The sequence below is a fragment of the Cardiocondyla obscurior genome, linkage group LG07 (genome assembly GCF_019399895.1).
Source record: "Cardiocondyla obscurior isolate alpha-2009 linkage group LG07, Cobs3.1, whole genome shotgun sequence".
NCBI lineage: Eukaryota > Metazoa > Arthropoda > Insecta > Hymenoptera > Formicidae > Cardiocondyla > Cardiocondyla obscurior.
In genome coordinates, this window is record NC_091870.1 from 612,956 (window position 1) to 638,885 (window position 25,930).

Genomic DNA, 25,930 nt, shown 5'->3' on the forward strand with positions numbered 1-25,930 from the left:
CGTATTGACTTCGAGAAATAATCTTTTATGAATTCACATACTGCGTTAGAAAATATAAACCTTTCGTAAGAGGACAAGTTAAAATTCTTTTTGTCTCTATTATAGTGTGGACATTTGATTTGAGATACAAACATGTTTTATACCATTTACTGTTTTTCCGCGATTTGTATAACAATTTTTTATATATAAAAAAAAAAAATATGTAATACGCACACGTGTGTAAATTTGTTAATCAAGAGTAGTATTGTACTTTCTACTCCCGGTCGTGTCAGCTCGAACTGTAATTCGTAATACTGTGGCACCATCTACGTCTGTGGGCGCGCCACGCTGGCGACTTCCGGCGTGCGTACGCACGGGCGACTGGAAAAGCTACTGCGACCATTTTGCATTATCGGTTTTCACGTGTGTGCGTGTGTGGTGTTACAACTGTCGACGAACTTCTGCGCCGCATATTACACTTCGTACTTATCGAGAATTGTTAGAAGCAGGCTCACCGCCGATAGCGACAAGCGTCTGCTGATAATCAAGTGGGGAAAATGGGCCGCAAGAAGAAGAAGCAGTCGAGGCCCTGGTGCTGGTATCCTTTTTGTTTCTCTCTCCCTCCCCGCGTTAGGATGGCGACCTGCCGCAGTCGCTTTTACGTAATCGTGTTCTCGGATCGCGACGTTGATCGCGCGAATGCGCGGCGAATAACGATCACGACCAGCCGGTGATTTACGCAGAGAATGACGACCTATTCTTTTCATCCCGGGCTGAGGCTGGAGGCTTGCCTCGGTTCCGCGGGAGTGCAGCGTCGCGGAAAGCGGGGAGATCGATACACGATTTCCTCGCGTCACCGCGACACTACGTTCTCTGTGTATATACGTGTATGTGAAAGAACGCAGCTGTTTCCACCATCCCCGCGTTCGTGCGGCGCATTACACGATGATGTAACGCGCCCGAGGAGCTTCCACGCGGAAGTGATTAAATTAACGAGAAATGGATCAATGTTTCCGACGAGAGAGCGATAAGCTTTATCCTGTATTAAAATTTTTTTTTTTTCTTGGATTTAGTTCGATATTTTTAGCCGATTGTTTATGGATTTTTATGCGGGATGATTAATTGTTAAAATGTTTGTCTTTTGAATGATTTAAAAAATGTTTAAAAATTATAGACGATTTGGAGAAAGCCTGATCTTAGGAACAAATTTTGATCCATTATTATTCTGCTTTTGCATTTTTAGTTAGGTGTTCTTTTAGATATTATTATGTTTTTAATAGCAATAGCTTATTAATTTACCTCAACTTGATATACATATATGTTTTAAACTATAACTCAAATATTATATTCTGTGAATTTTCCTTAACGAAATATTTTAAAAGGTATTGTAACCGCGAGTTTGAGGATGAAAAAATCCTTATTCAACATCAGAAGGCAAAGCACTTCAAATGTCACATTTGTCACAAGAAACTGTACACTGGACCAGGCCTTAGCATACATTGTATGCAGGTAAATGATATTATATGCTTCTTGTATTTGTTCTATTGCTTAATATTTTTAAATTAATATAAACCATGTGTTTGCAGGTACACAAAGAGGCAATAGACAAGGTACCCAATTCATTGCCAAATCGTAGCAATATTGAGATAGAAATTTATGGAATGGAAGGTATACCACCAAATGATGCAAAAGAACATGAGAGACAGCGAAATGGTGGTAGACCTGGTTCGCCATCATCTGGGGAGGATGAACCTGTGCAGAAGAAGGTGAAACCCGAAGGTTTATTAGGTTCTGCACCAGGCGCGATGTCTGGGATGACAGCTGGTTTACCTGGGATGCCACCACAGCCGGGTATGCCACCACTACCTGGTATGGCACCACATCCAGGTATGGCGCCACATCCTGGTATGCCGCCACATCCTGGGATGCCTCCTATGCACCCCATGATGCCGATGGGCCACGTAGGACCTCCATTCATGGGCCCAGGGTACGTAATTTTACACTTTTTAATTAAAATTAAAAGCAAATGACGAATTGTAATTAAAATTTTTTACGTAAGTTTAATTTTTTCTTCTTTTTTTTTTAGCATGATGTCTGGTATGTCGGGTATGCCCTCCGGGATGCAGCCTCCAGTTTCAGGCGCGTCAATTCCGCCACGTCCGCTGTTCCCAAGTGCTGCTGCTGCAGCTGTTTCGACAGTAGCCGCATCAACAGCAACGTCGGTCACCGGATCTGCACCCCTTGGCACAGATTTCAAGCCGATTACATCAGTGGCCGGTGGCGGTGGTTCCATAGGTCCAGTAAAACCGACATTCCCCGCTTATAGTAGCGCTGGCGATTCTATCGGCGGCGCAACTGGTAATAGTCTTCTTAATAGCGGCGATCAAAAGGTGAATCTTATCGCGACCACCGGAGCCGCTAGTAAGATCATTCATCCTCCAGAAGACCTCAGTCTAGTAAGTCTTAATTTTTAACTCTTAAAACATTTTTTTTTTTTAAATAAAAATTTGCATTCTGAAAATAATTTCTTTTTAACAGTAGCAACTTTTAAAGCAAATTAGATTTTAAATAAAAAATTTATCTTTCAGGAGGAAATTAGGGCAAGACTGCCAAAGTATCAGCGCCGACAAACCGATGAATCTGGACGATCGTCACAGTCGGAAGCGGCTGCAGTGGCGGCGAGTCAGCAACAGCAGGCCGCCGCCCTGCAGCAAGCGGCAGCGCAGCAACAGCAAGCGGTTCAACAGCAGCAGCAACAACAGGTGCAGCAGCAGCAGCAAGCGGCTGCTGCGAACGTAGCAGCGGCCGCATTTCAGGCGGATCAACAACAACGACAGCAGCAGGCAGCGGCTTTGAATGCACTGCAGCAGCAGCAACAAAGGTTTCCACGGCCACCTCAGGCAGTCATGGTGCCAGCTTCTGCCGCAGCAATGCCAGTTAGCTCTGTTGCGTTGATGGCTCCCTTGATGCGGCCCACCATGACTCTAGCCGCGCCTGCTCTCATTCATGGAGGTAACATGATGCGACCGCCCCCCATGGGCCTGCCACCAGGTAAGTGTCTGCGGGTTTGAGCTTTACAAACGACTCTACCCGCCACTCCTTTATTATTTTCCTCGTCAATTCCCCGCGTACTCGACAAATAACTATCCTAGTGTCTTTTATCCTTTGTTGTTGAAATTTGATAATTTCCTTTTTAGTATTTTTTGTCGATTTTTTTTAAATTGCCCCTCCCCCCCCACCCTTGCCGGCTGTTGAAGACTTTTCGACGCACAAAAATATAAATTGTATTGCAGTTAGAAGTTTTTTTTTTTTTTTTCATTATTAAATGTGAAGCTTTAGATAAAGTATATTAAATTAAAAATCTTACCCCTTCTCAAACGTGATTTCCTTAGAAGTGTCCTTTCAAAGTTCTTTTTTTGCTTTAAAGAAACCTGTAATCTAACAATATCAATTTGCTATGTTGTTTTACTGTAATATAAAGCATTTTCGATAAAGTATATTTTAATAATAATTAATATAATAGTATTATATTAATAACTAAAATATTTTATTTTTTAATTTCTCGCGCAGGACTGAATTAAATAGATATTAAAAAAATATAATTTGAACAATTAAATATTATCGACCACAAAAGCCTATCGGAAATGCGATGTATTATATCCTTATACTTTGTGAACCCTCATGTATCACTGTTTCCTGGTCTTACTCGGTTGATGGCCGAGAAATAATTTTTCTCTCCACGAATGAGAAAGATAAAATGTAAAATATTAACAATTAGTCCAATTTGATTTGCACGTTGCACTGCAATATGCACTAATTATTTATGACAACAGCCATTTTTATCCTTAAAAAGAAAAGCTTAACATTAAAGAGAGATAACGAGAATTGAGACGAGAAACAGACTTGACATTTAGGGGGGGAGGGGTGAGAAAAATTATCGACGTGCGTGAAATTGCGTGTACTACTGACTCGAGACGGCAAAGAGAGAGAAAACGAGGCGGGGAGAATATCATGACAATTCAGATACTATAGAGATCAAGATTCTCGACCAAATGATACATCACAGAATCTCGACGACGCAGCGTCTTGTAGTCCTTGTTCGTTTATACGTTTTAACGGTGCGTTTGCAGGGCGCCCGGTCACTCCTCGATGAGTGTCGAACGAACCCAGTCTGGTTACTAAAACCGTGTTTTACAATACAAGCGCTACAAGGTTGGTCCTTAGCAATTAGCATGCGGTGACATGGCCTATATCTATATACATATATATTTATATATATATATATCTTGTTATATTTATTATTATTCTTATATATTGTTGATTAATCTTGTCATCATTGTCATTAATACACCTACATGTATGCGCATATACGTAATATATGTATAGTGACTTCCGAAAATTCAGAATAACAGTGTAGATAACTGTTTGAGCAGCTTTCGCGGGTCACCGTATATATTTCTGTATATTCGTAATACTTTGTCACTTGACAGGTAGGTCGAGCGGCTAACGACACGTTCCTTCTTTCATCTTGACTTTAATTTCTTTAACACATTTAAACATAAGTTTTTAGACAATTTAATTTTTTCTACCGCAGATTAAAATAAACAAGTCACATAATTTAAAAAAAAATATATATAAAGAATAGCTGTCCGCAAAATAATTGGCATAATTAATTATTACTTTATGAGCTATTGATTAGAAAATAATTACGCTTTTTATTAGCTAAAAGTCAATCACGATTTCGAAGTTTTATCATATGTGTATTTTTTTTACGGCAGTTTTAAATATTGTTCAAGTCTTATTGCAGTTTCTTTCTACAGTTTATCACGTGAAAAAGAAAAAGAAGCGGCCGCTCGACCGTTACAATTTTTATACATCTCTCTCATGTATGATTTCTTTGTTTCCTTTTCGTTCCGTTCTCAGCTTCTTTATTCACACTATCTCGATTTAACCATGTTACTCTTACGACTCACATACGCCATTATTTACCTCGCCAGCAGCCGTGTTACCATCTTGTCTCTTCAGTATTACTTATATATTATACATAGCTTGGAATCCTGGTGTTGTGATACAGTAGTGGAGAAACTGCTTCCTTGGGCACGGTACTGACAGTCGTTCGAAGTTGTCGTTCTAAAGTGATAAGAAATAATTGATAATTCCAGACGATAATTAATTTTCTCTCGCGATCCATCCTTTCCTTCTTCGCATTCTATCGATGATGATTCTGATAAATTAATTAATCGACTGAAATCGGCCGCTAATAACTTTAATGCGTGCGCGCGTATCAAACGTTCCAACTTTTAGCACTAGAAAAAAAATATTATCTAATTACTTTCTTATTTTTAATTCTCTGATTTAATTTGACAGTCATTTCTTTGCTTTTTTTTTTTTTTATTTTATTTTAAACAGACTTTTTCTTTATTTTCAACTAATTTAAAATTTGAAAATTATCCAGACATCTGTTGATATTTAATTTGCAAATTTGGGAAAGCCAGTTATATTTTAAAAAATAGGTCGATTTTAAAACTATCCAGGAAGTGGGTGAATTGAAAGTGGCTCATAAAATCTGTAATACGTTAAAAAAAAAAATTAAATATGAATCGAATAGCGCAAGCGAGATATCGCGAAGAGGGAAAGGATCGAATTATATTCTCACCGTGCTCGCCGGTGCATTTTGCTTTCTTTTACTTTTTTTTTTTCTTGTGAAAAATCAGAAACCAGCAACGAGAACGAACGTAATGTATCTCCCTCACACCATAGCCTAGCTTTTGTGTTACACAATGAAAAATTTTAGATAAATTGTGCCGAGCAACAGTAAGTAGACGACTTCACGTTACCTAGTATATCACTTGGGTTTAATCAAAAAGTTCATCCGATCGATACAATTTTTTTTCTTTCATTATACGTCGTAATAGTTGCCGAGTATTGTTCAAATAAAGACGTAACGAAAAAGAAAGCGAGTAGAAGAAAAAAGATAAGTGGAAGAAATTTTGTTTTACGCTGCGCGATTATTAAAAAGTAAAAGACAATGCCGCGCGGAAGCCACCGAGTGGTCAAGCGCGTTTTTGGCGGCAGTGCTTTCGTTTGATAAAAGTCGACTGGCAGCTGAGCGATTTCTCCGCGGCTCTTCCGCATAATTCCGTGCAATATTTCGCAATATCGAGCCGATGTTGCGTTCTCCTCCCGAGTGAGGCTCGTACTTTCTTGTATGGTGTGAAATTTTCTATTTGTGTGATACTACCTTTTGTCAATTTTGTTTGTGACTTGTATTGCGTATGCGGCGCACTGCATGCTGAGCTGAGTTCTAAGTACGTTATGTACATATCTATCGTGTACGCATATCTAGTTTAAGGATACGCTATTGATTAGCGATTGTTGGGTAGAACGTAGTACGCGGGCTGTTAAGAACAAATTAACTCGAGTCTATTAGACCGTATCCGAGGGAACAAGGAGACTCGTCGCGAAAACGTTTACTTTTCTTTGTAATGAAGATTGTAATTTATTAATTTTTTTTTCCCCTTTTTTTTATTTTATTTTAAATTTACGCTCGGCTGGTTAAACGTTCGTATCAACAGACGTCCCGCGAAAGAGCGAAACACACTTTAATCGATCAATTTAGGGACGCTTCCTGATATCTCTAACTTATCCCGCTACGTATTTCTTTCGATGCAATAATCGTTCGGCTGTCAGACGACTTTTTTGTCAGCGGAACATGAGTTCAAATCGTGGAGTATTTTACACCCGATTAATTACGCTATCTTCAATACTTTGAAAGTCTTTTCAAATTTTTAATTCAAATCACGCCGAGACAAGGGTCGCGTTAGCCCTTTAAAAACGAGCGCGGCATATAACGTAGTAGCCGAAAAGAAAAGTACTTAAAAAAAATAAAAAAAAAAAAAGAATTGAAATTGCGTAACACGGGCAGCATCCATTATTAACATGTAACGTGAACAGTCGCGACGTAAGTATACTTGCGGATCTTCGTTCCTAATTAAAAAAGAATGAGAGTGAGAGAGAGAATGAGAGAAAGAGAGAAGGAGATCCCGTTGCGGGACTCTGCGAACAAGACGTCGTCTCGTTCGGCGGCGTCGAGGCTCGAGTAAATCAGAAGCACGTGTATGCCGCACGTGGGCAACGTAATGTTTTCTTTGCCCCCTTTGCGAAATTCGATCACGAGCCGTACTAATCTGCCGTCGCGTTGCTTTGCAGGCATGATAGGAGCTTTACCACCGGGTGCCGCGATGCATCCGGCCTTCGCCGCCGCTGCACCGATGGGCTTTCCTGGACCGATGCTGACGCCAATGATGCATCCGCGCTTTAGATGATCACCCCCTATGGACGGGCCCAACCCTCCGCCGCTGCACTTCGTGCTGTGGGCCCGCCCCTAATTTTCGCTGGGGTCTGGACCTGACCGAGAAAGAGACACGTAGACACGCATACACATACACTCATACAAAGGAGAGAAGGAGAGAAAGAAAGAGAGAAGAGATAATGATAAAGAGTGAAAGGGAGAGAGAAAGCGGAAAATAATCTGCATGATAGTACTTGTTCCCCGTCAATTCTCTCTCACGATATAATTTTTTTCCTTTTTTTTTTTTTAAATTGTTATATTACTGAAAGACGGAGAAACAAATCAACACTGAAAGAAAGAAAGAAAGAGAGAATGTGAGAGAACGTGAGAGAATGGAAGAGAGAGAGAGAAAGAAAGAGAAACACACGCACTCACATGATAATGTCATCGACGTTTATGAGGAGGACTCCTTTAGAAAAAATCTGGTGCGTGCTGGAAACGGTCAGTTTTTTTTCGTTTTCTTTACCCTTTATTTAAATGAAAAAAGATCAAAAAGGACTGAAATAATGACGAACGCAACATTAATCACTCTTGTCGGCTGCGTGTGTGTATATACGCGTGCATCTATTACGTTCGGCATGTGCCAGGTGAGCTAAGCAAGTTTTATCGTTTTTTCTACGGAGTGAAAATAATCACCCTGTAACAATATCTCTACGTGAAAACACCAGCGCGAAATGTCCATTTATCTCTGTCGATTTATTCTCTTTAATCTTTCATTATGCATTAGATAATTGTGCCGTACCGCTGTTCGTCAAACTGCATTTTTTTTGCTACGATGACGATGGCACGACGCGTAAAAGACATTATTTTCTCGCACGAAACAAGTCAATCCGAGACTTTCGTGCGAGAGTTGATTTTTTTCCCGCGACTTGTGAGGCCAATCTAAAATCGTGTTTAAAATAGGTCTCGCAAATTACGGATTTGCCGCTTCATTTCTATAAAAAAAAAAAAATTCTCCGTTTCGCGAGTTTGAGGTAATTGTGACGTTGTGGAAATTTTCAATGACATGAGTTTTTATACGCAGACAATAAATCTTTGGATTTGTGATCTCTGATTTTTCTCAAACGTTATGCAGCTTTCTAAACATATAAAAATAATGCGTCAATATATTGTTAGAAATTTTTACAAAACGAAAAAGCTAATATTTGATGCGTATATTTAATGCAATGAAGAAATATTGAGCGATTGTTTAAAATACGAATTTTTATTTTATACATAAACTGTTGTTGCACGTAGTGCTCTGGTAATTAATTACTGTCTTCAAATTTCTCTAATTAAATATTTGAAGACCAATTAGATTATTGAAAATTCTGACCAAGTCACATTTACTTTGTGATACAAAGTTGATAATTAACTCCGTAGTTCTTTGGGAAGTGATAATAATTTTAACAATGTATGTCGCGCGTTTTTCTTTAAAAGCAGTTACCCCTTTCGCGTATTCAGACCGTTTCCATCACGCGCTGTTCCTCTCAGCCTCCGTGCACCTGCAGTATCCTCTTGGAGAGGCGCAATCGCGGATAAGGTGGCGCTTCACGCTGCAGCTGGATGATGATTCACTTGACTAAGTAGACCTCGAGGTCTCGTCTCGAGATGAGAGAGCATTTTCAAGTTCCGTTTCGCGATGTTCGAAATTTTTTTTTTTTTTATCAATTTGCCAAGTAAACTCGAGGTAAGAATCTTCGGAGGGATTGAAGATGTGAAAGTACTATTCGGTTTCTTTCCGAGATAAAAAACGGAAATTAAACATTTTACTATCTCGATAAAATCCTAGGGTGAGGTTTACTCTGTTTTTAGGAAAGTAAAGAAATAATATAAACGAGATAGAGATTATAGATAGAAAAATACTTGTTATTATTTAAAAGAAAAGAAAAAAAAATTGATGGATAAAATAGCCAACTGGCTACTTGAAAATATTGAAAACTAGATGTATAATTTAAATTAGCGGATCTATTTCTTCGGGATTGTTTTTTTATTTGCATAAATTTTTTTGTTTTACTTTAGTTTCACGTGTCTTCAATTTCTCCGTGATAGAATAGCGTATGTTTTTTTTTTTCTTTTTCTTTTTTTTTTTCGAAGAATATATCTTATCTATAATAATTTTCGTAATAGCGAAAGGAAGTAATAACGACGAAGAATAGTCTCGGTATAATACATGTTTAATTTGACTAGCTTTCACCAAATTACCGTATTATAGAATCAAGAGCATAGATCAACGCAAAAGAGAGATCGGGCGTACAGTTTAAAACGCATTTACTAGCCGCAGTGTGAAGATTCAGTCGCCTCAGGTTAGTCTGTCGCAAATTTTATTTTGTTACTACTCCGAGCCGAGCCGAGGCACCCTCGCTACGTATGGAATCGCGAAATTAATCTACAAATAAAAATAATTTAAATCAAGCTGAAAAAAAAAATTATATTTTTAGAATTAATTTGCAGAGTGACCGGATCAATGTTTCGAATTTTTAAATATATTATTATTAATATTACAATAATATTAATTGAAGAAAAGGACATTTGCGAATACATCTATTATAAATTTTACAATTAAAAATAATTCAAGATATAAATGCAGAAGAATGAATTAATGGAGAGAAAAAATTTAGAGTTTTAGTTGAAACTGATTCGCGAGGGTGATCGACTCGGTTCAAGAAAGTCCCTTATTTTTTTCCTTTTGCCAAAGGAACATTGTTGGCGACGCATGAGTGAGTGGTAAGTACGGAGGGTGCTCACAGAATCGAACACCGGCTCTTTACACTCGACTCACGCCGTTTTCTTCACTTTTCCTTTACTACGTCTCGCCTACTTTTCACGTCGATCGAGAGTGTGTCCGATCTCGGGAGAACTTTGACTCGCGATAACCTTCGTTATTTTAATATCAGTTTTTATTTCGTTCCGCCTACAGAACGCGTGCTCGCGATAGGGCTAAATGAAAGCTACGTTTTTGTACTTAGCCACGACGTAGCCCTGATATCGCACCTTGTTTTTGCGTACGGACACGCCCGATTACCTTGTCCTCTTATTTATCGAGCCCCCTTTCCACTTTGTCTATGAAACTCGGAACCTCCTGAACTTCCGTTTTCTATTCTCTCATTTATTTCACATCTCTTACCTATTCACTATCTATTCTACGTTTTTATCAGTTTATATTCAGGGTGTCTATTGATAACGTTGACTGTAATGTCCGTTTTTTTCCCCCCGCAGAAATTCTCGTTTTCTGTTAACTACCGTTTAGTTCATCTTTAAGACGCACTGTTCCTACAAGCTGTAAAAGATCGTTCTAACTTTTCGCAGTTAGTTGAAAGTAATTGTATCGTTTTAATGTCGTAGAGCAGTTAGAGTATTTATTCGGTCGATGTCGAGTTTATTTTAATCCTAAGTCGTCGTCTCTTTCCGGAAGGTAGAATCAAATTAGAAGAATGGATCTTGTCGAGATCGAGGGTTACAGCGGCGAGCGCAATCGCGTCAACAGGCTCGTCGTCAATTTCCTTTCGAGGAAAGAAAGTAAATCAATTGCTATTTAACGAAATGAAATTCGACGCACGTCGAATGAATCTGTCGGTCGACTTTCGCTTTAGGTTTAACTGATCGGCCGTCCTCGCGGACGGAAGATCGATCCGAAACGACCGAGATTTGAACGAACGGAAGTACTCGCGCTTATGTACGCGATAGACCGTTCGTAAAACGGGCGCGGTGACGAAGACTCGATTGCTCCTTGTATTGTTGTCTTCAGTAGGCACCCTGCTGCTGGTTTTCGTTCTTTCGACCACCAATCTCGCCTACTGTCATCGCCCCGGTACTACCGACGTCTCCTCGACCAATAAACAGAAAATTCAGAAAAAAAAAAAAATCGATAGAAATGAAAATGAAACAGCATTGAAAGCGCGCCGTACAACACGTGTACGTACCAAAACATGATCTACGCATCGTTATTATAATTCTTTTATTTTTCAGGGGTTGTTCTACCGAATCCGCCCTCGCGAAATACTTTGCTTTTTTTTTTTTTTTTGCGCAACAAGAATTGGCCTCGTTCGTCTCAATCGTTTCGAGAGTCAAGACCTGTTGCTCAAGAAACATACAAATGTAATTAAGAAAGTTTATAAATTTTTTTACACGATAATTATATAAATGCGATAAGTATATTGTAATTTTGTAAAATGGGATTTTAGATCTTAATTTTTATGATTACATTTTTTTTTGTTTACTTATTTATCGCTTTTTTTTCCTTTTTTGTTTCTTCTTTACGAAGATGAAAGACGCATTTCGCGACAGAGCCTCGCAATTCCGGCGATTCGGTAGGGCAATCTGACAGCAGAATTTGGAGATGTAGAAGTTCTGTTATTTATTGAGTGTCATATTATCGACATGTTCCGAATAAAATAAAGAAAACGTTCTGTGCAAAGTTCGAAAGTTTTGGGCATAGTCTGCTGTTCTGGGATACGTCGTTGTAGCGATCAGTTCCTCAACCCGGCCGATCTTGTTAACGCGTGGGAAGTTTACGGGACTCCACGCGTGTCACGCGATTTTACAATTGTGCATAATGTAAATATATTTTACGCGCGTTTGCATTTTTATTATCCGAATGAAGAGCCGAGCGACTCGTCACAATCGCTAGATCCATATCCTAGAATTGCGGGCGACAGCCACATATTGTTTCAACCAATCACAGCAATCTCATCGCTGTTGGACCTAATCGGTCCCTTGCCTCAAGGCAGGCGATTGTTTGGACCTACCGTCCTAGAGTCGAGGCAACCGAGTCGCATCCTCCCGATTTCTTCCGGTCGGAATCGCATACCGACCGGAAGAAAAAGTGGACGAGCTCTCCTCGGAGGAATTGTCAATTTTCAGTCTTGAAATTCAAGCAGGAGGCTGGAAGAAAATTGTGGAAGCAAAAGTCATGTTTAAAACGATACGTTTTTTTTTTTTCTATGCCTTGTCAATTTTTATTTTCACGCAGTACGATTTGAGAATAATTTTTAAACAAGTTTTTGCTTGCATACTTTTTTTTCCAGACAGCAGCTCGATTCGGTTTATCGAATTGCATCAGGATCGAAGAGAGAAAATAAAAAATAATTAAATCTGGGGGAGTGACGGTTCTCGGCTTGGCGGACGCGTGGCTGGACCGAGAAACAATATTAATAATCAGTTTATGAATCGCGGGTAACTCGTATTAACCGATCGATCGTTCGAAGTGTCGAAATGAGATAAGATTAACTCAAATTTGTGTAACGTACCTTTTATCGACGAGTTTTAATCCTTTCAAGACTTTCTGATCGCTTGGCTTCTCTAGAAAGACACGCATCTTTAATTAACACTCGTTAATTAGCAATCGTTAGATGTCATCTATTTTTAATTTTTATTCACAGTTCAAGTCTTTCTTTCAAATCCTTATTTATAAATTTTATTAATTTTCTCATCATTATCAATTACTGCAATACTTCAAAAATATCTAACTTAACTTTTATACATAATAATTTAATAACCATCGAATATCTTTTATGCGTTTATTTTATCAATGATTTATCACATTGCTATCAAAGTGTCGAAAGGATTAACACTCCGTGATTGCAACCTCGATCGCGTCGTCGAAAAATTGTAATTTTTTTTTTAAAAGTTATTTACACTTTAAATTTATCTTTCTTTTTTTTTTTTCAATTAACTTGAAATTCAAGAATCTCGTTTTCGACAATTTGATCGTATCGTAGAATGCTTAGCTGGTTCTCTCTCTTTATATATATATATTTATATATATATATACATATATATATATGTATATATATGTATATATATATATGTATATATATATATATATACCTATATATTATATGTGTATACCGATATCGTCCTGTATCCCTTGCGCTCGCGTGCAAGGACCACGTCTCACCCGTTCCTTTTTTAATATCCTTATATCCACCTTTACGCTAATAATGTCTTTACACTTGGTGACAGCGGATGCACGATATTCGCTCTCGTGGGGATCGCTTTTGCTCGACGAACCGGTAACACGGTCGCTCTTTGTCATCCTAATACTACTATTAACCCGTGCTTCGGTCCACTCGGGAATAAAACGGGTTTCTTTAGGGTCACCGCAACTCTCTTTCTCGTTCTCGCGATAATCGACTGCTATTTTATAGTGAAATTTAATAAAAATCGGTCATTCTTAATAGAGTATCCGACAACAATTTTTTTAATCAGATATATTCTTGCTACGACCGTCGTAATGTCGTCCTTTTATTCAATAATGAAGAGAAAAATCAAATAATTTACTTTAATATTTCTCTGCATTTAAATAAATTTTTCTCTTATTTAATTTTAATAATTTTTAATTGTTTATGTAGCTTAAAAAATTAAGAAGAGCAACTTGAAATTTGTTCTCGGTCTTTCAACTGTTCTACGTGTCGATATAAAATTTGCGCAAATCACGCGCAATAATTCTCTGCCGTAAGAACTTAACGACGCATCGTCAACGTGTTTTATCGCGTGTTTACTTACAGGCATTTAATGTTCGGCGCGATGTTCCGTGCAGCTTAGCCACCTTCGCTTAATAATCGTAACGATGTATTAGAGAGGCGATTTGTGCGCAATTTCGACGAAACACTCTAACTTAAACGTGTTAGAAAAAAAAAAGAACTCTTTGCGAGAAAGCGAGGCCGACTCTTCGCGATCGCGGTGATCGTTAGGGAGAGGAGGGCAATTTTGCGGATCGAGGAAAGACGAAAGACGAAAGTTCCCAGCTCGCTTTATTTCCGAAACGAGGACCGATCGCGGGCGACTCTAGACGTAGCTTTCTATTCTTCTACAACCTTGTTGTTTTCAGCCGACTGCATACGAGCAGAACGGACAATAATGATCGAGGAAAGAAAGAGAGAAATATTAATTAAAAAAAAAAAGAAAAGAAAAGAGAGAGAAAAAAAAGTAGCGAAGTGACACGAGTGTGTGTATTCATTCAGACTGATCAATAAAATGATTTCAATAAGAACAACTGAGCGGTTCTCGCGATCGAAGTCGCGGCACACCGCGATCGGCGAGAATCCCGCCGATCGTTCGAAAGAGACGGAAGGGAGGAAAGAAATGGAGATTGATTGAGTGAAAAGATTCAGGAGGAATCAGGCTGTGACTTCGAGCGTGACAACGCTCGTCTATATTATTTTAGTTACACATCCTTGACCATAAGAGAGTGCCTCGTCGTATTAAAAAATATAGCCTTGGCGTAACAAGTGGAATCTAATTGAATAAAGAAATTAAATTTACACCTGAGAAAAGTGAATTGAATGAATAAACAAAAAAAAAAAAAAGAAAAGTTTATTTGCAATAAAGAAAACTGAAATCGAAAGGCTTATATTTGTAGATTTACGAAGACCGTGCCGAATAAAATACATTTAATCCATATCGCGAGTAAAACAAAACAGGTAATTAAAGTAATAGTAAGTTGCGTAAAACTGGTAATTGTGAGAATTGAATGAGTCAAATTGGAGTGAACAACGGGCGATGGATTTATCGTTCTGCGTGAATGGGGCGGTAATTAAATGAAGCCTGCGCGTAGCTCCGCGGAAACTCTTACGAGGCCCAGGGAAAAGATCGCTCTGATAACTCGACCTGATATAACTTAAATAGATAATCTCTCCCGCGAAAGTGGTTCACCGGGAACTTTCTATGAAGCCCGTGGTTTCTCATCGCTTTCGCGTTTATTTCCCTCCTTTTCTCGACGGAAAATTATTTCTACGATTACGAAAATTTATTGGATGATTTTCATTTCTGTTGCTAGAACGGCAGAAATCCAGTATTGATGTACCGCGCCGCACTTTCGCGTGAAAAATCGAGTTGTACTCCGACCGCAAAGAGATCCGCGCGGCGAGATCGGGAACGTTACGGACAAGGAATACCCAGGGTTTTAAACGATCGCGGATAATTGATACAGCGGGTAAGTAATTCTGCAGTTTCCCTTCGTTTCGGTAGGATCGATAATTGAAATCGTCCCGAGATCGTGTCTTGCGTAACGCCGCGTCGGCGGCGAAGCGCTTGAAGGATGGTACGAGCGTACAAAATATTGGAAACTGATCGACTCCGCGGGCGAAATTATACAACGACGTTCCGGCCACAGGCGAGAACGAGTTGCAGACACTCCTGCGAATGCCGATGGCACGGTTCGAAAGTCAAATGCCACGCTGCCTTTTCTGTAGATCAATAGGTGCCAGGTGAGTCCGCGCATCGATCTATCCGCATGACTTTTAGGCCGGCGAGATTCCTCTTTGTTCCTGAAAGCAGGCGAAGTTGAATCGCGCGTGTCGTACACGCGGCGTACGATTCCGGTGACCCCTTCCTCTGTAAGTTTAAAAGGACATCCGGCGTCTGCCCTGTCAAGTGTCGCCGAGGTCGACGTTCGCGATAGCACGATCGCATAACTTGAATGGAAGTAGTACGAGCGAAACTATATTTTTCATTCACTCCGCGGTCGTTCACTCGTATCGCAAAACGCGATGAACGATAAACGCGAGAATAGTAAGTTTCATAATTTCACCATCGCGATGTTTTATAAGAGTTGTGTTTTTTTTTTTTTTTTCAAGTGTTATAAGATTGCCGATAGTTGAACAAAGTATTTTAAAAAAAAGATTTTTTATTATAAAATTGATTTAATAATTCTCGTTTTTTTTTTAATTATTTTTTAAAATTATTATTAAGCACTGTTTCGAAATTAAACTTATATTGTCGCAATTATTTTTTATAGAAATATATTTTCTCGTTTTATAAATTTTTTGTGGGAGGTTTTTTTTAATTACGCAACTCTTTCTTTGTTAAGTCGTTAATTTGTATTTTGCTTTGTTTTATGAGGTCAGGCTTATCTCCCAATATCTTTTGGAAGACACGTCATTGCAATTTAAACAACGCGACGGCATTGAGAGCATTTAATTACACGAATTGTCGAAGGAAACAGCTGCTTCCACACTAATCGTATGTTTTAATGAATGTTTGTCGAAGGTAAAGACAACCGGTCGCCGGTTTAAAACAAGCTTTGCTTGCGGCATGCCGTTATCAGGATTATTTAATCGACTAGAATAGAAACTGGCTCTAAATTACGCGGTTGAAATTGCGGCCACCTCTTCCGGGTTGTTGGTTGATAAGACTCGTGCGGCGAACTTTCGAAAGCCCCCGGGACCTCTTGATTAGAAGCTCGAGCTAATTGAATTAAATTTTATAACACTCGAATGACGTACCGATATTTTGACGAAGGATTCAGAAATTAAACTGACAAAATGATTGATGGTCTTTAGCCTGCATTGACGCGCTAGCGAAAAAATCAGACGAGGCACGAAAGCGAAGCGAAAGGAAGAGCAAGGCTCGTCTTTAAATTTATCAGAGGATGAATTCAAGAGGATAGGTGAACCGATCGGTCGACGACGAACGGTAGGAGCCGATTGCGACAGTGCGATTACTATTTCAACTCGCTCTTCGTAGGATTAGGCCAGTTAAAATCCAATTTTTCAGCGCAAAGACAAATCGTTTGGTTAACGCTCTTGAATTATTTATAAATTTTTCGAAACGCAATATGACGAGTGCGACACGAGATGCGATTTTAAAAGTAAAAACGAAGAGGAAAGTAATTAATTGAAGCTAGGAAGTCAACCCCTTCTTTCTTATTTCTTTTTTTTTTTTTTAATTTAAATTAACCTTTTTTTTTTTTTATTTAATGCCACAATGCAGGTTCAAATTCACCGTGCACGAGCAATGACGACGAATGACGACGCTAGTACGGCACTGACAATCACGAAAGTGAAAGCCAGGTGTAATACACCGCCAATCGACCTCGAAAACGCGTAACACTCCCGCGAGAGTAGCGGCTCGCCAGAGCCGGAGAGATATTGCGCGATGCTGGAAAGGCTAGAAAAATCCTCGGGCAGGCCGCAAAAGCGATAGGACTGATCCTCGTTGTCCGCTCGTTCTCGCGTGCCGCGCATCGAGATGCAAATAACGCGCTAATCTCACGGCGACGATGTTTCCCTCATTGTGCGCCTTGGATAATCATCCGCGGGCTCGCTTATCCCGGATGGAAAGACAACGGCTATTGTGACGCGCAGCAGGAGAATTCCCCGGGTCGCGTTCATATTATTTCCAAACGAACGTTATTTTTTATTTTATCGTTTCTTTTTCTATTTTTTTTTATTTGCTATTCTGTTCTGCTCGCTTTAACCGAAAATGTTTTTTATTAAATAAATATTAAATAAATCGTAGCAGCGGTAACCGAAGGGAAAAGAGAAAGTACCGCTGCTGGGCTTCGGATAAAATTAATTGTAATTAGTCGGCGATAATATAATTATGGATAATGATAGTTTGCGTAATTTACGGAAGACGCGTCATTACACTCGCGTTATTTTTTTTTTTTTTTTTTTTTTATATATTTGTCACTGAAAAATAATGCGGCAATTCATTTGATTTGCCGTACATCACTTTTAAATTTATATTTATCGCGGAGTAATAAATTGAGGGCCATTAATATATCTCGCTTAGTCGAAAACATCTTTGTCATTTTCGCAAGATGAACGTTGAATCTTATTTTTAAGGAAGACGTTTTAATTATTTAAAACTCTTGGTAATCGGAGAAATGGTGGAGACGATTTACACACATTTTCTCGTTACCTTTTAACTGATTCGCTTACTTCTTAAAAGCCGAAGAGAAGTATCTGCGTCTTGAATAACTCGAAGATAGTTTCGTATCGCATGCAGATTTCATTATCCTTCGATCGGCTTTTTTTGCGACCGTTCTCGCTTACTGTCCTCGCGCGTTAACTAGATCAGTGAGGTTTCCAAAGGTGCGAGCTCTAGATACCTCAAGGAGTCCAGGTGACAGTCGTATTGCATTATTGATCAGATTCCTTTCGATTGTCGCTTTGCGATGAGCTTTCGTTAAGGACGTAGGTGGAAAAACAAAAAAAAAAAAAAAGGAATGTTCGACGCTTTCCTCCTCTCTTCTCGCACGTCTCTTCATCGCGGCGAATCGACGTAGCCGACAGGTTTGCCGACCGGATCTCCAACGGTACCGTACAGCCCATACCCTAGGAAAACTGAGCGAGGCACCGGCCAGATTCACGTCGTCACGCCGTCCAATTCCCAGTTTGTCGCGTTTAACCGGTGCGCGTGGTTCGACTTGTCGCGTCGTGCCGTTCTCTTTCGCAGAGAAACGCTCGCAGTGGAGTGATCGCCCAGAGGATCGAGCGAATCAAGTGTAAATAACTATAAATATTTATCAATCCTTCCTGCGGCGCACCTTCTGCGCCAACGTGAATTTAATTCGAGCTTCAAGTATATCTAAATAATAAAAAAATAATTAAAAAGCTGTAAGATAAAGCTGTGCATAACGTACAAGTTGTGTAAAATAAAAACTAAAAATATGTTCCTTAAATTATGTAACTCCGTTGCATAAAATCGATTTCAATCAATATTAATTGAAACGATTTTTAATATTATTTTTGTGGATTTTAATTGGTAAGAATATCTTGCCATTCTTTTTTTTTTTTTTTTTTTTTTTTTAAGTTATCTCGTTACCGTTTATTATTTTTATTAATGTTTGAATTATTTGCCTAAAATTAATTAAACCTTTCGAGCGAATTAATAATAATAATTTCTAAAACAGTTTTGGGACTTAGTAAATTTTGTCGTTTTTCTGCTCGGTGAAATTGTCTGTCGCTTTTCGATCGGCTCTGTTTCCGCTGAGGAATGAGACAAGTTGGATCGACGTGGTATATTTAGTTCGCATTTAAATGTTTACGCGGGGGCAAAATGCAGTTCCGCAAAGCCGCAGGGTGATGAAAAATTGTGTGAAAGTGCTCGTTTATCAAATCTAGAAAGACCAGCAATTCTTGATAGAAACTTTTGTGACTCGGTTAGAAATTTTTTCTTTTTTCGTCGCGAACATTTGCCCTACGAGGCTGAACTGTTAGCTTCTAGTCGTACTTTCTATTCAAAGCAGAAATCGCGCGTGCAGTTCGAAGCGAAATTCAGGCTACACGAAACCATACATTTCGATACGTGCATTTTTTTTCGTCGAGAAAATTGTGATTGTGCTGAAAGTCTTTAGGCGATGTGAACGTAAGAGATTAACGTAGGCGTTGAATTTGCTGTTAACACTGCAATAAGTAAGATACTCAAACTGAATATTTCTTAATAATCAGATAATTTATATGTATAAACGAATTAATATGCGAAGATGGTGGTATCGTGTTAAAAAAAAAAAATTGAATTTGATGACGCGATTTTTGTTACTGCACGTGTTAAGTCGATCGAATTGGTTTGCTGTTTAAAAATATCCAATCGACGAATTAAATAAATTTCAGATGAAACTTATAGATATAATGCACGGGTAAATTATACAGATAGCATTGCACACAACGCAGGATAACTTTACGGTATGAAATAATATGCGTACGTATCGGGTGCGAATGTCGTATCACTCGGTAGGTCTCTCGAACGTAAAGGCGGCTGAAAAATCGATTGCTTTCTATTTTTCCGTTAACCGTGTTACGAGTCGTTTGTTAAACATAGAAAATCCGCCTCGGCGATTTCAGATGCGTGCCACTAAAATGAAGCTCCTGCTCGTCGGGAAAAAGAACGTTCGGTTTTTATGGGACGATGTAACGTGTAGCGTCACCGCGATTAAAATTCATTCGTTTCGTCACGCACAGATTTATCACTTCTGTTTAGGACTGAACAATTCGAGACCAGACATACTAATTTTAATTTCAATTTTTAACCTTTATTTTAAACTTTAATCTCTAATTTCGTTAATTAGTCAACTTGAACGCTTCTCCAGATATATTACGTCATGACGATACGCCTGAACGAATCATGATATGTAATATAACATTAAATTCCGAACCCGTAACGAGTCAGTAATGACCTTCGACGATCCCTTGCCTACGATCACGCAACGATGAAAAATAAAATCGTGACGAATTATCAGTTCTTCGGGTACAAATAGTACGTTGGCATTTTTAGATTATTCTTGCCTGTTACTTTTTTTTCGCACATTTTAACGCACACGCTTCACACATAATAACGCGCAGGCCGTGTGACATACTAATTTTTCTGATTAACTCGAGCGTTGGTGAAAGCATTTGATGATAATTAATTAATTAATCTGTCGCTCTTGGATTATTTATTAAAATAAAAAAAAATCTTTTTACAATAACTGTACTTCTATACAATGCTTCAATTTCATACCGACTTTAGTACCGTTGTTTCTACGACCTGTTACGTCATTGAAGTGATATAAAAGAGCCAAGACATATGTGAAACGTGTGCAAGATTACCTTCGTTGAACCTGTCGATTATCTTGCGGGTACGCTTGTTAGAATAAAAGGATTTATGCGTAAATAAAAAAATAAATCATACATTGTTACATAAAAACTTCTACTTTAAATCGTAAACCCTAAAATGTAAGTTTTAAAGTTACAAAGTTCTAAGTTTAAAAGTTAAATTTTAAACAAGAAAGCTTAGCAAGTAATTGAGCAACGAGAAATAAATTAAAAAAAATTTTTAGCTGATTAAAATAATTAATTTAATTTATTGTGACGATAAAAAAAAATGTGTAAATGTAAAAGAAGTGAATATCATAAAATTTAATATAATGCATTAATATTTTATCGTCGGTACTTTCCGATAAAAGTTTCTCAATCTATGATGCATGTTATTAATATACAAATTTGTTAAAATTTTAATGAGCACATTTACATTTTAGGTATTTGTTTTTGGACAGCAGATAAGAGAGAGAAAAAAAGAGCATTCAATATTTCGCCATTACCGATCATTTGTCACTTATTTATTTTCACCTTGCGAACGATTGTCTTTCACACATTGATAGATAGACCTCATTTCCGCAACTTCACAATTAGTCACGAGTGAATATTAATTAACGAGTCGTGGTAACTATGTATCGCGAAGGCCGCCGACTTTCAAGGAAAAACTGGAAATGCAATCGCAAAGTATCCTTCAGAATTCCCCCCTTTTTTTTTTTTAATTAATCTCATCAATTAATGTCCACAAATTTCTAAAACTTAAAAGGTATTTTAATATTAAATTTGTTAAGTATAAATCGCGTTTAATATTAAACTTAATTTAAAAATGTCAGATAAAACATTAAATGTAACAATTTCTTATGAAACAATCAATTAATTGCTTTGTAAAGTTGATAAAATAAATCGCATATGATATTTTTTTTTATTAGAACTACAACAATGCGGTCTTGGGCGTTGTCGATCGTCGTCGCAGCCGCGATTTTGATCGCCCTGCTCGACGGTGCGATCGGCAAGCTGCGGGTCGCCTACAGATGGAAGCAAATCGATTACGATTGGCCCAGTAATGATATTAAGAGGCATTTCCCGGATTACAAGCAAGAGGATAATCTGCCTTTGGGCTTGGAGGTGGCCGGCGATCGACTCTTCGTCACGGTACCGAGATGGAGGCAAGGGGTTGCCGCCAGTCTCAATTACATTTGGCTCAATGGTGATTAGTCTCAGCTTCAGAATTACAATTTGCTGCGCTAACTTTTAATTGCAAAGAGTTAACTTCACATATAAAGATTTTCGACAAAGACCGTAAGAAAAATTAAATAAAATCTAAGTCGACAAATTTCTTCTCTTCGCGAGGGTTAACGTTAGAATACCTTTGCTTTCAGACACGCGCGAATCGCCACCCTTGATTCCATATCCCTCCTGGGAGGCTCATCAATACGGCGCAGCCGGTGTGCCGGAGATCGTCTCGACGTTTCGCGTACGCGCCGACCGTTGCAACCGATTGTGGATTTTGGACACGGGATTGACGGACATTTTAGGGAACCCTGAGCAGCAAGCACCGCCGGCGTTGATCGTTTACGATCTGATGAGCAATCGTATGCTGCGAAAATACGTGATACCATCCGACCAGAGAACCGCCGACTCCTTGTTCGCGAACATCGCTGTCGAGGACTATTCGTGCGACGACTCGTACGGCTATCTAGGCGATCTCGGTGGCCCGGGTCTCGTCGTCTACTCCTGGAGCCTCAACAAGTCTTGGCTCATCAAGCACCACTCTTTCCATCCGGATCCGATGGTCGGTGGCATTAAAAATATATTAAAAAAATATGTTACAAGCAAAGCCCGAAATGATTTTATGCTTCGGCTTTAGACCGATGTGTTTTTAATCAATTCTAGGAGCACCCGCATTTCTGGTGCTTTATTAATTTTTTTTAAACACTTTTTTTTGTTAAGAAATGCTTTAAATAAATAACCGAGACATTTTTAATAAGGCAAAATAAATGTTTGATCGCCCGAGCAAAATTTCACAGCGAGCTAGAATAACGTGCTTTTTTTTCAGGGCGGAGAATTCAAGGTGTCGGGAATATCGTTCCAATGGAACGACGGCTTGTTCGGGATGGCTCTTGCACCGACTGGTGACGGATACAGTACTCTGTACTATCATCCACTCTCCAGTGGTATGGAATTTTCCGTCAGTACGAGATTCTTGCGCGATCCTCTGCGTGCCAGTTCCGCGGGTATGTTCTTTTTCTAAACTTTACACGCTTACGAAAGATGCGCTAAAAATCTAATTACGTGATTACGAAACAATTTTTCATATTTCTTATTTTTTTCTTTTTCTTTACATTATTTTAATTTTAAAGATAAGATTAGCTTAAATTTTTTAAGTCGTCGAAACCTAATTTTATGCGTTTGCCGTAGAAACGTCTCCTGAATTTCAAACTCTGGGTTCACGTGGACCAAACGGCCAGAGCAGCGTCAGTTTCCTGGATCCTAAAACCGGAATTCTCTTTTACGCGCTTACAAATTTAAATGCCATCGCCTGTTGGAAACCGCAAAATAAATTTATCGTGCAACAGCAGGGTTACGTCTATCAAGATAACGTCACCATGGTTTTCCCCAATGATCTTAAGGTAATTATCAATTTAATTCAAGCTCGTGATATTCGTTACTAAACGATGAATTAAAAAAAAAATTAATATTACAAAATTAGCAATACATATTTAGAGTGAATTAATTAAACGTGATGCGCAAACAGCGTCGAACGTTTTTCTACACACTTACGATTAAATATGAGAATATTTTACTGTGCTGTCTTAAGTTTCCGATAAAACCTGAAAAATTAGGTGACGCATTGACAAATATAATATAAACCAGATGATTTGCTCAGGAAAAATAAATATTATTATGAATTTAACTTAATGATCTGAGTCATGGGTAGATTTCCTACTTGTACGATGTCGTAGCGTGTTCAATATTTTAGGTGACAAGCACACGGTGTACTTTATCAACGCTGATTATACATTTATATTTATTTAAATTTTTCGAACGCCACCCGAGTGGAAATTGATTCCCACCGTTACCTAATAATCAGCTTTCATCTCGCGGCTGTCTCGCAAAACTGCCCAGCGTTGAGTCAGAAATGTAACTAGAGCTAGAAAAGCTCGATATCTAAACGTTTCTCGCCGCGTACTAGTCTATAGCTTTGTTCTGACCTTACGCAACGCTGGACTGCCGAATTCACCGGGCCAGACGACCGTCGCGGTAGTGTGAGTGTATGCGTGAGTTTACATCTAGCCGGCAGGTTTCGCGCTTCAAGTTCTCGAGGTGGAGGACGCGCGGGCGGCGGGCGGCAGGAACCAGTTTGCCCGGCGAATTCGGCGAATTCGGCAGTCGACTGCCCCAGACTGCTCGTCGCCGACCGCCGCATTAGTGTGAGTACGTGCGTGTGTCAACATCTGGCACTGGTTTGCCCGGCGAATTCGGCAGTCCAGCGAGCGTTGCGTAAGGGCAAAACGCAGCAGTAAAAAAAGTACGCGGCAAAAAACGTGCAGATATCTTTTCAGATACACAGTACGTTACTCTAAAAAGCAAAGGCGAGGAATGAAATATAACGGGGTGAAGTAAAATCGGTCATCGGCAAACCGGCCGGCGCGGTACATACATGCGGCACATGCGAGACTCGACGCACACGAATTTTAAAGTTCACGTACGCTAGATGTTTTTCGGCGCGGCGAAAAACGCCGTATTTGCTTTTTAGCGTATATCTTTAAATTAGTTATGAAATGCAAAACATATCTCTCGACCTTACACCTTTTTTTTTTTTATTTTAATAGGTGGACCGAAATGGCAATTTGTGGGTCCTTTCCGATAGACTGCCGATCTTCATGTACTCGCACTTGGACCTGCACGATTATAACTTTAGAATACTCATGGGATCGACCGAGGAGCTTATCATGAACACGGTTTGCGCGTCGTCTTCGCCGTACACCACGACGTCGATATACGACCGCAGAGATCACATGGATCACTTCGATCACAATAATCATCTTGATCACAGAGATCACACGATGAGTATATCGCCAAGAATCACTGGAAACTCCGCTGGTTCTGCAAAGATAGAGATCGCGACTGTAATGTTGTTAATGTGCTTGAGCAAGGCACTCGTTTGAAGAGCGATTATTGAAAAAAAATTGAGAATAAAAATTAAAATAAAAAGATTAAAGATAAGATAATGGTAAATTTGAAACAAATGTAGATAAAAATAAAAAGAACGAGAGGATGAGGTGAAAGAAGAAAGATATGGATTATATTAACGTTATTTTCTTCGCAAAGTTAGAATCTCCTAATTTAGAATAATTTTTAATTAATGAAGTAAAATAACTAAAATTAACTAAACAACTTTTTTTTATCGATAATAGATTCATCGCTTATTGTGAAACTGATATTTATTTAACCGCAATTAAAAAATTAGACTTATTAATCCTCTTGAACTGCTATCGAAACTTATTTATCACGCATCATTTAAATCCGCCTGTTAAAGATTTGAAAAAAAAAAGTAGCGCATTAGTTATTATCTTAATTATGTAATCCTATAACTATAATATTTTATTTTATATTTTATTGCTATAAATATATATGTATATGTACTTTTAGAAGAGTTTAGATCGCAGTAAAAAAAACAGTAATACACAAAAGATTGACGCAACTTTTTCTGATCGCAATTTAGTAAATAATATGTAATAGTTAAACTTCGACGTGCACAGTGCAAGCCGTTGCCGATTAAACGTTCGTGTCCTCGTTCGTTTTATCTCAAAGAAATTTATCTTCTTCGTCGAGTTTACCATTATTATCTGTCCACGTTCAACTGCCATTATATTTGCGTGTCAAATGTAACATAATATATATTATTGAGAAAGAAAAAAGGCATCTCTGATTAAACTGTGATTTTTTGTACACTCTCCTCACTCTCAACGAAATTCTTACTTATATTCGTGGTCCTGCGAACTACTTTCAAGGCCAATTACTAAGAATTGTAATATATCTCTGTACATTTGACTTCGTTTAGCGTCAAACTTTATGTCACTTCCAAGAATTATGTTATTTATCGTTATTTTTACTTTTTATCACACAGCGTATTTGACTTTTGCATAATTTGCCACGCGCATCTCGAATGCTCGTGCGTCAACGTCTGCGAAGTTAGCTTTTTATTTTTTAATTTAAAGAAAAACAAAACCAAAGGAGTTCTAATAGCGTTTGAAAGAGTTCTAGAGCTCTCGATAATTTTTAGAAAGAATTATAGATCTAGACTCCTCCAAACGCT

General features: G+C 38.6%; 2 protein-coding genes across 2 annotated transcripts; both read left to right on the forward strand.

Moving 5' to 3' along the window:
• The first annotated feature begins 9 nt into the window (after positions 1-9).
• Positions 10-14,306, forward strand: Bugz (Bub3 interacting GLEBS and Zinc finger domain protein). Its single transcript, XM_070658851.1, has 6 exons — positions 10-577; positions 1,362-1,488; positions 1,566-1,966; positions 2,066-2,435; positions 2,568-3,030; positions 7,189-14,306. Exons 1-6 carry the CDS (start codon positions 537-539, stop codon positions 7,302-7,304), a joined length of 1,518 nt encoding a protein of 505 aa, XP_070514952.1. The 5' UTR covers positions 10-536; the 3' UTR covers positions 7,305-14,306.
• Positions 14,307-18,427: 4,121 nt separating this feature from the next.
• Positions 18,428-25,548, forward strand: Yellow-b (L-dopachrome tautomerase yellow-b). Its single transcript, XM_070658861.1, has 6 exons — positions 18,428-18,542; positions 21,540-21,817; positions 21,990-22,402; positions 22,667-22,844; positions 23,029-23,240; positions 24,444-25,548. The coding sequence occupies exons 2-6, from the start codon at positions 21,550-21,552 to the stop codon at positions 24,777-24,779; spliced, it is 1,407 nt and encodes a 468-aa protein (XP_070514962.1). The 5' UTR covers positions 18,428-18,542; positions 21,540-21,549; the 3' UTR covers positions 24,780-25,548.
• Positions 25,549-25,930: the final 382 nt, after the last annotated feature.

Excerpts from the sequence above, each read along its gene's own strand:
- Yellow-b (XM_070658861.1), top strand. The coding sequence starts at position 21,550 with ATGCGGTCTTGGGCGTTGTCGATCGTCGTCGCAGCCGCGATTTTGATC. Across the intron at positions 21,818-21,989 it reads CAATTACATTTGGCTCAATG|ACACGCGCGAATCGCCACCC; the intron begins GTGATTAGTCTC and ends CTTTGCTTTCAG. Across the intron at positions 23,241-24,443 it reads TTTTCCCCAATGATCTTAAG|GTGGACCGAAATGGCAATTT; the intron begins GTAATTATCAAT and ends TTATTTTAATAG.
- Bugz (XM_070658851.1), top strand. The coding sequence starts at position 537 with ATGGGCCGCAAGAAGAAGAAGCAGTCGAGGCCCTGGTGCTG. Across the intron at positions 1,489-1,565 it reads TTAGCATACATTGTATGCAG|GTACACAAAGAGGCAATAGA; the intron begins GTAAATGATATT and ends ATGTGTTTGCAG. Across the intron at positions 2,436-2,567 it reads CTCCAGAAGACCTCAGTCTA|GAGGAAATTAGGGCAAGACT; the intron begins GTAAGTCTTAAT and ends TTTATCTTTCAG.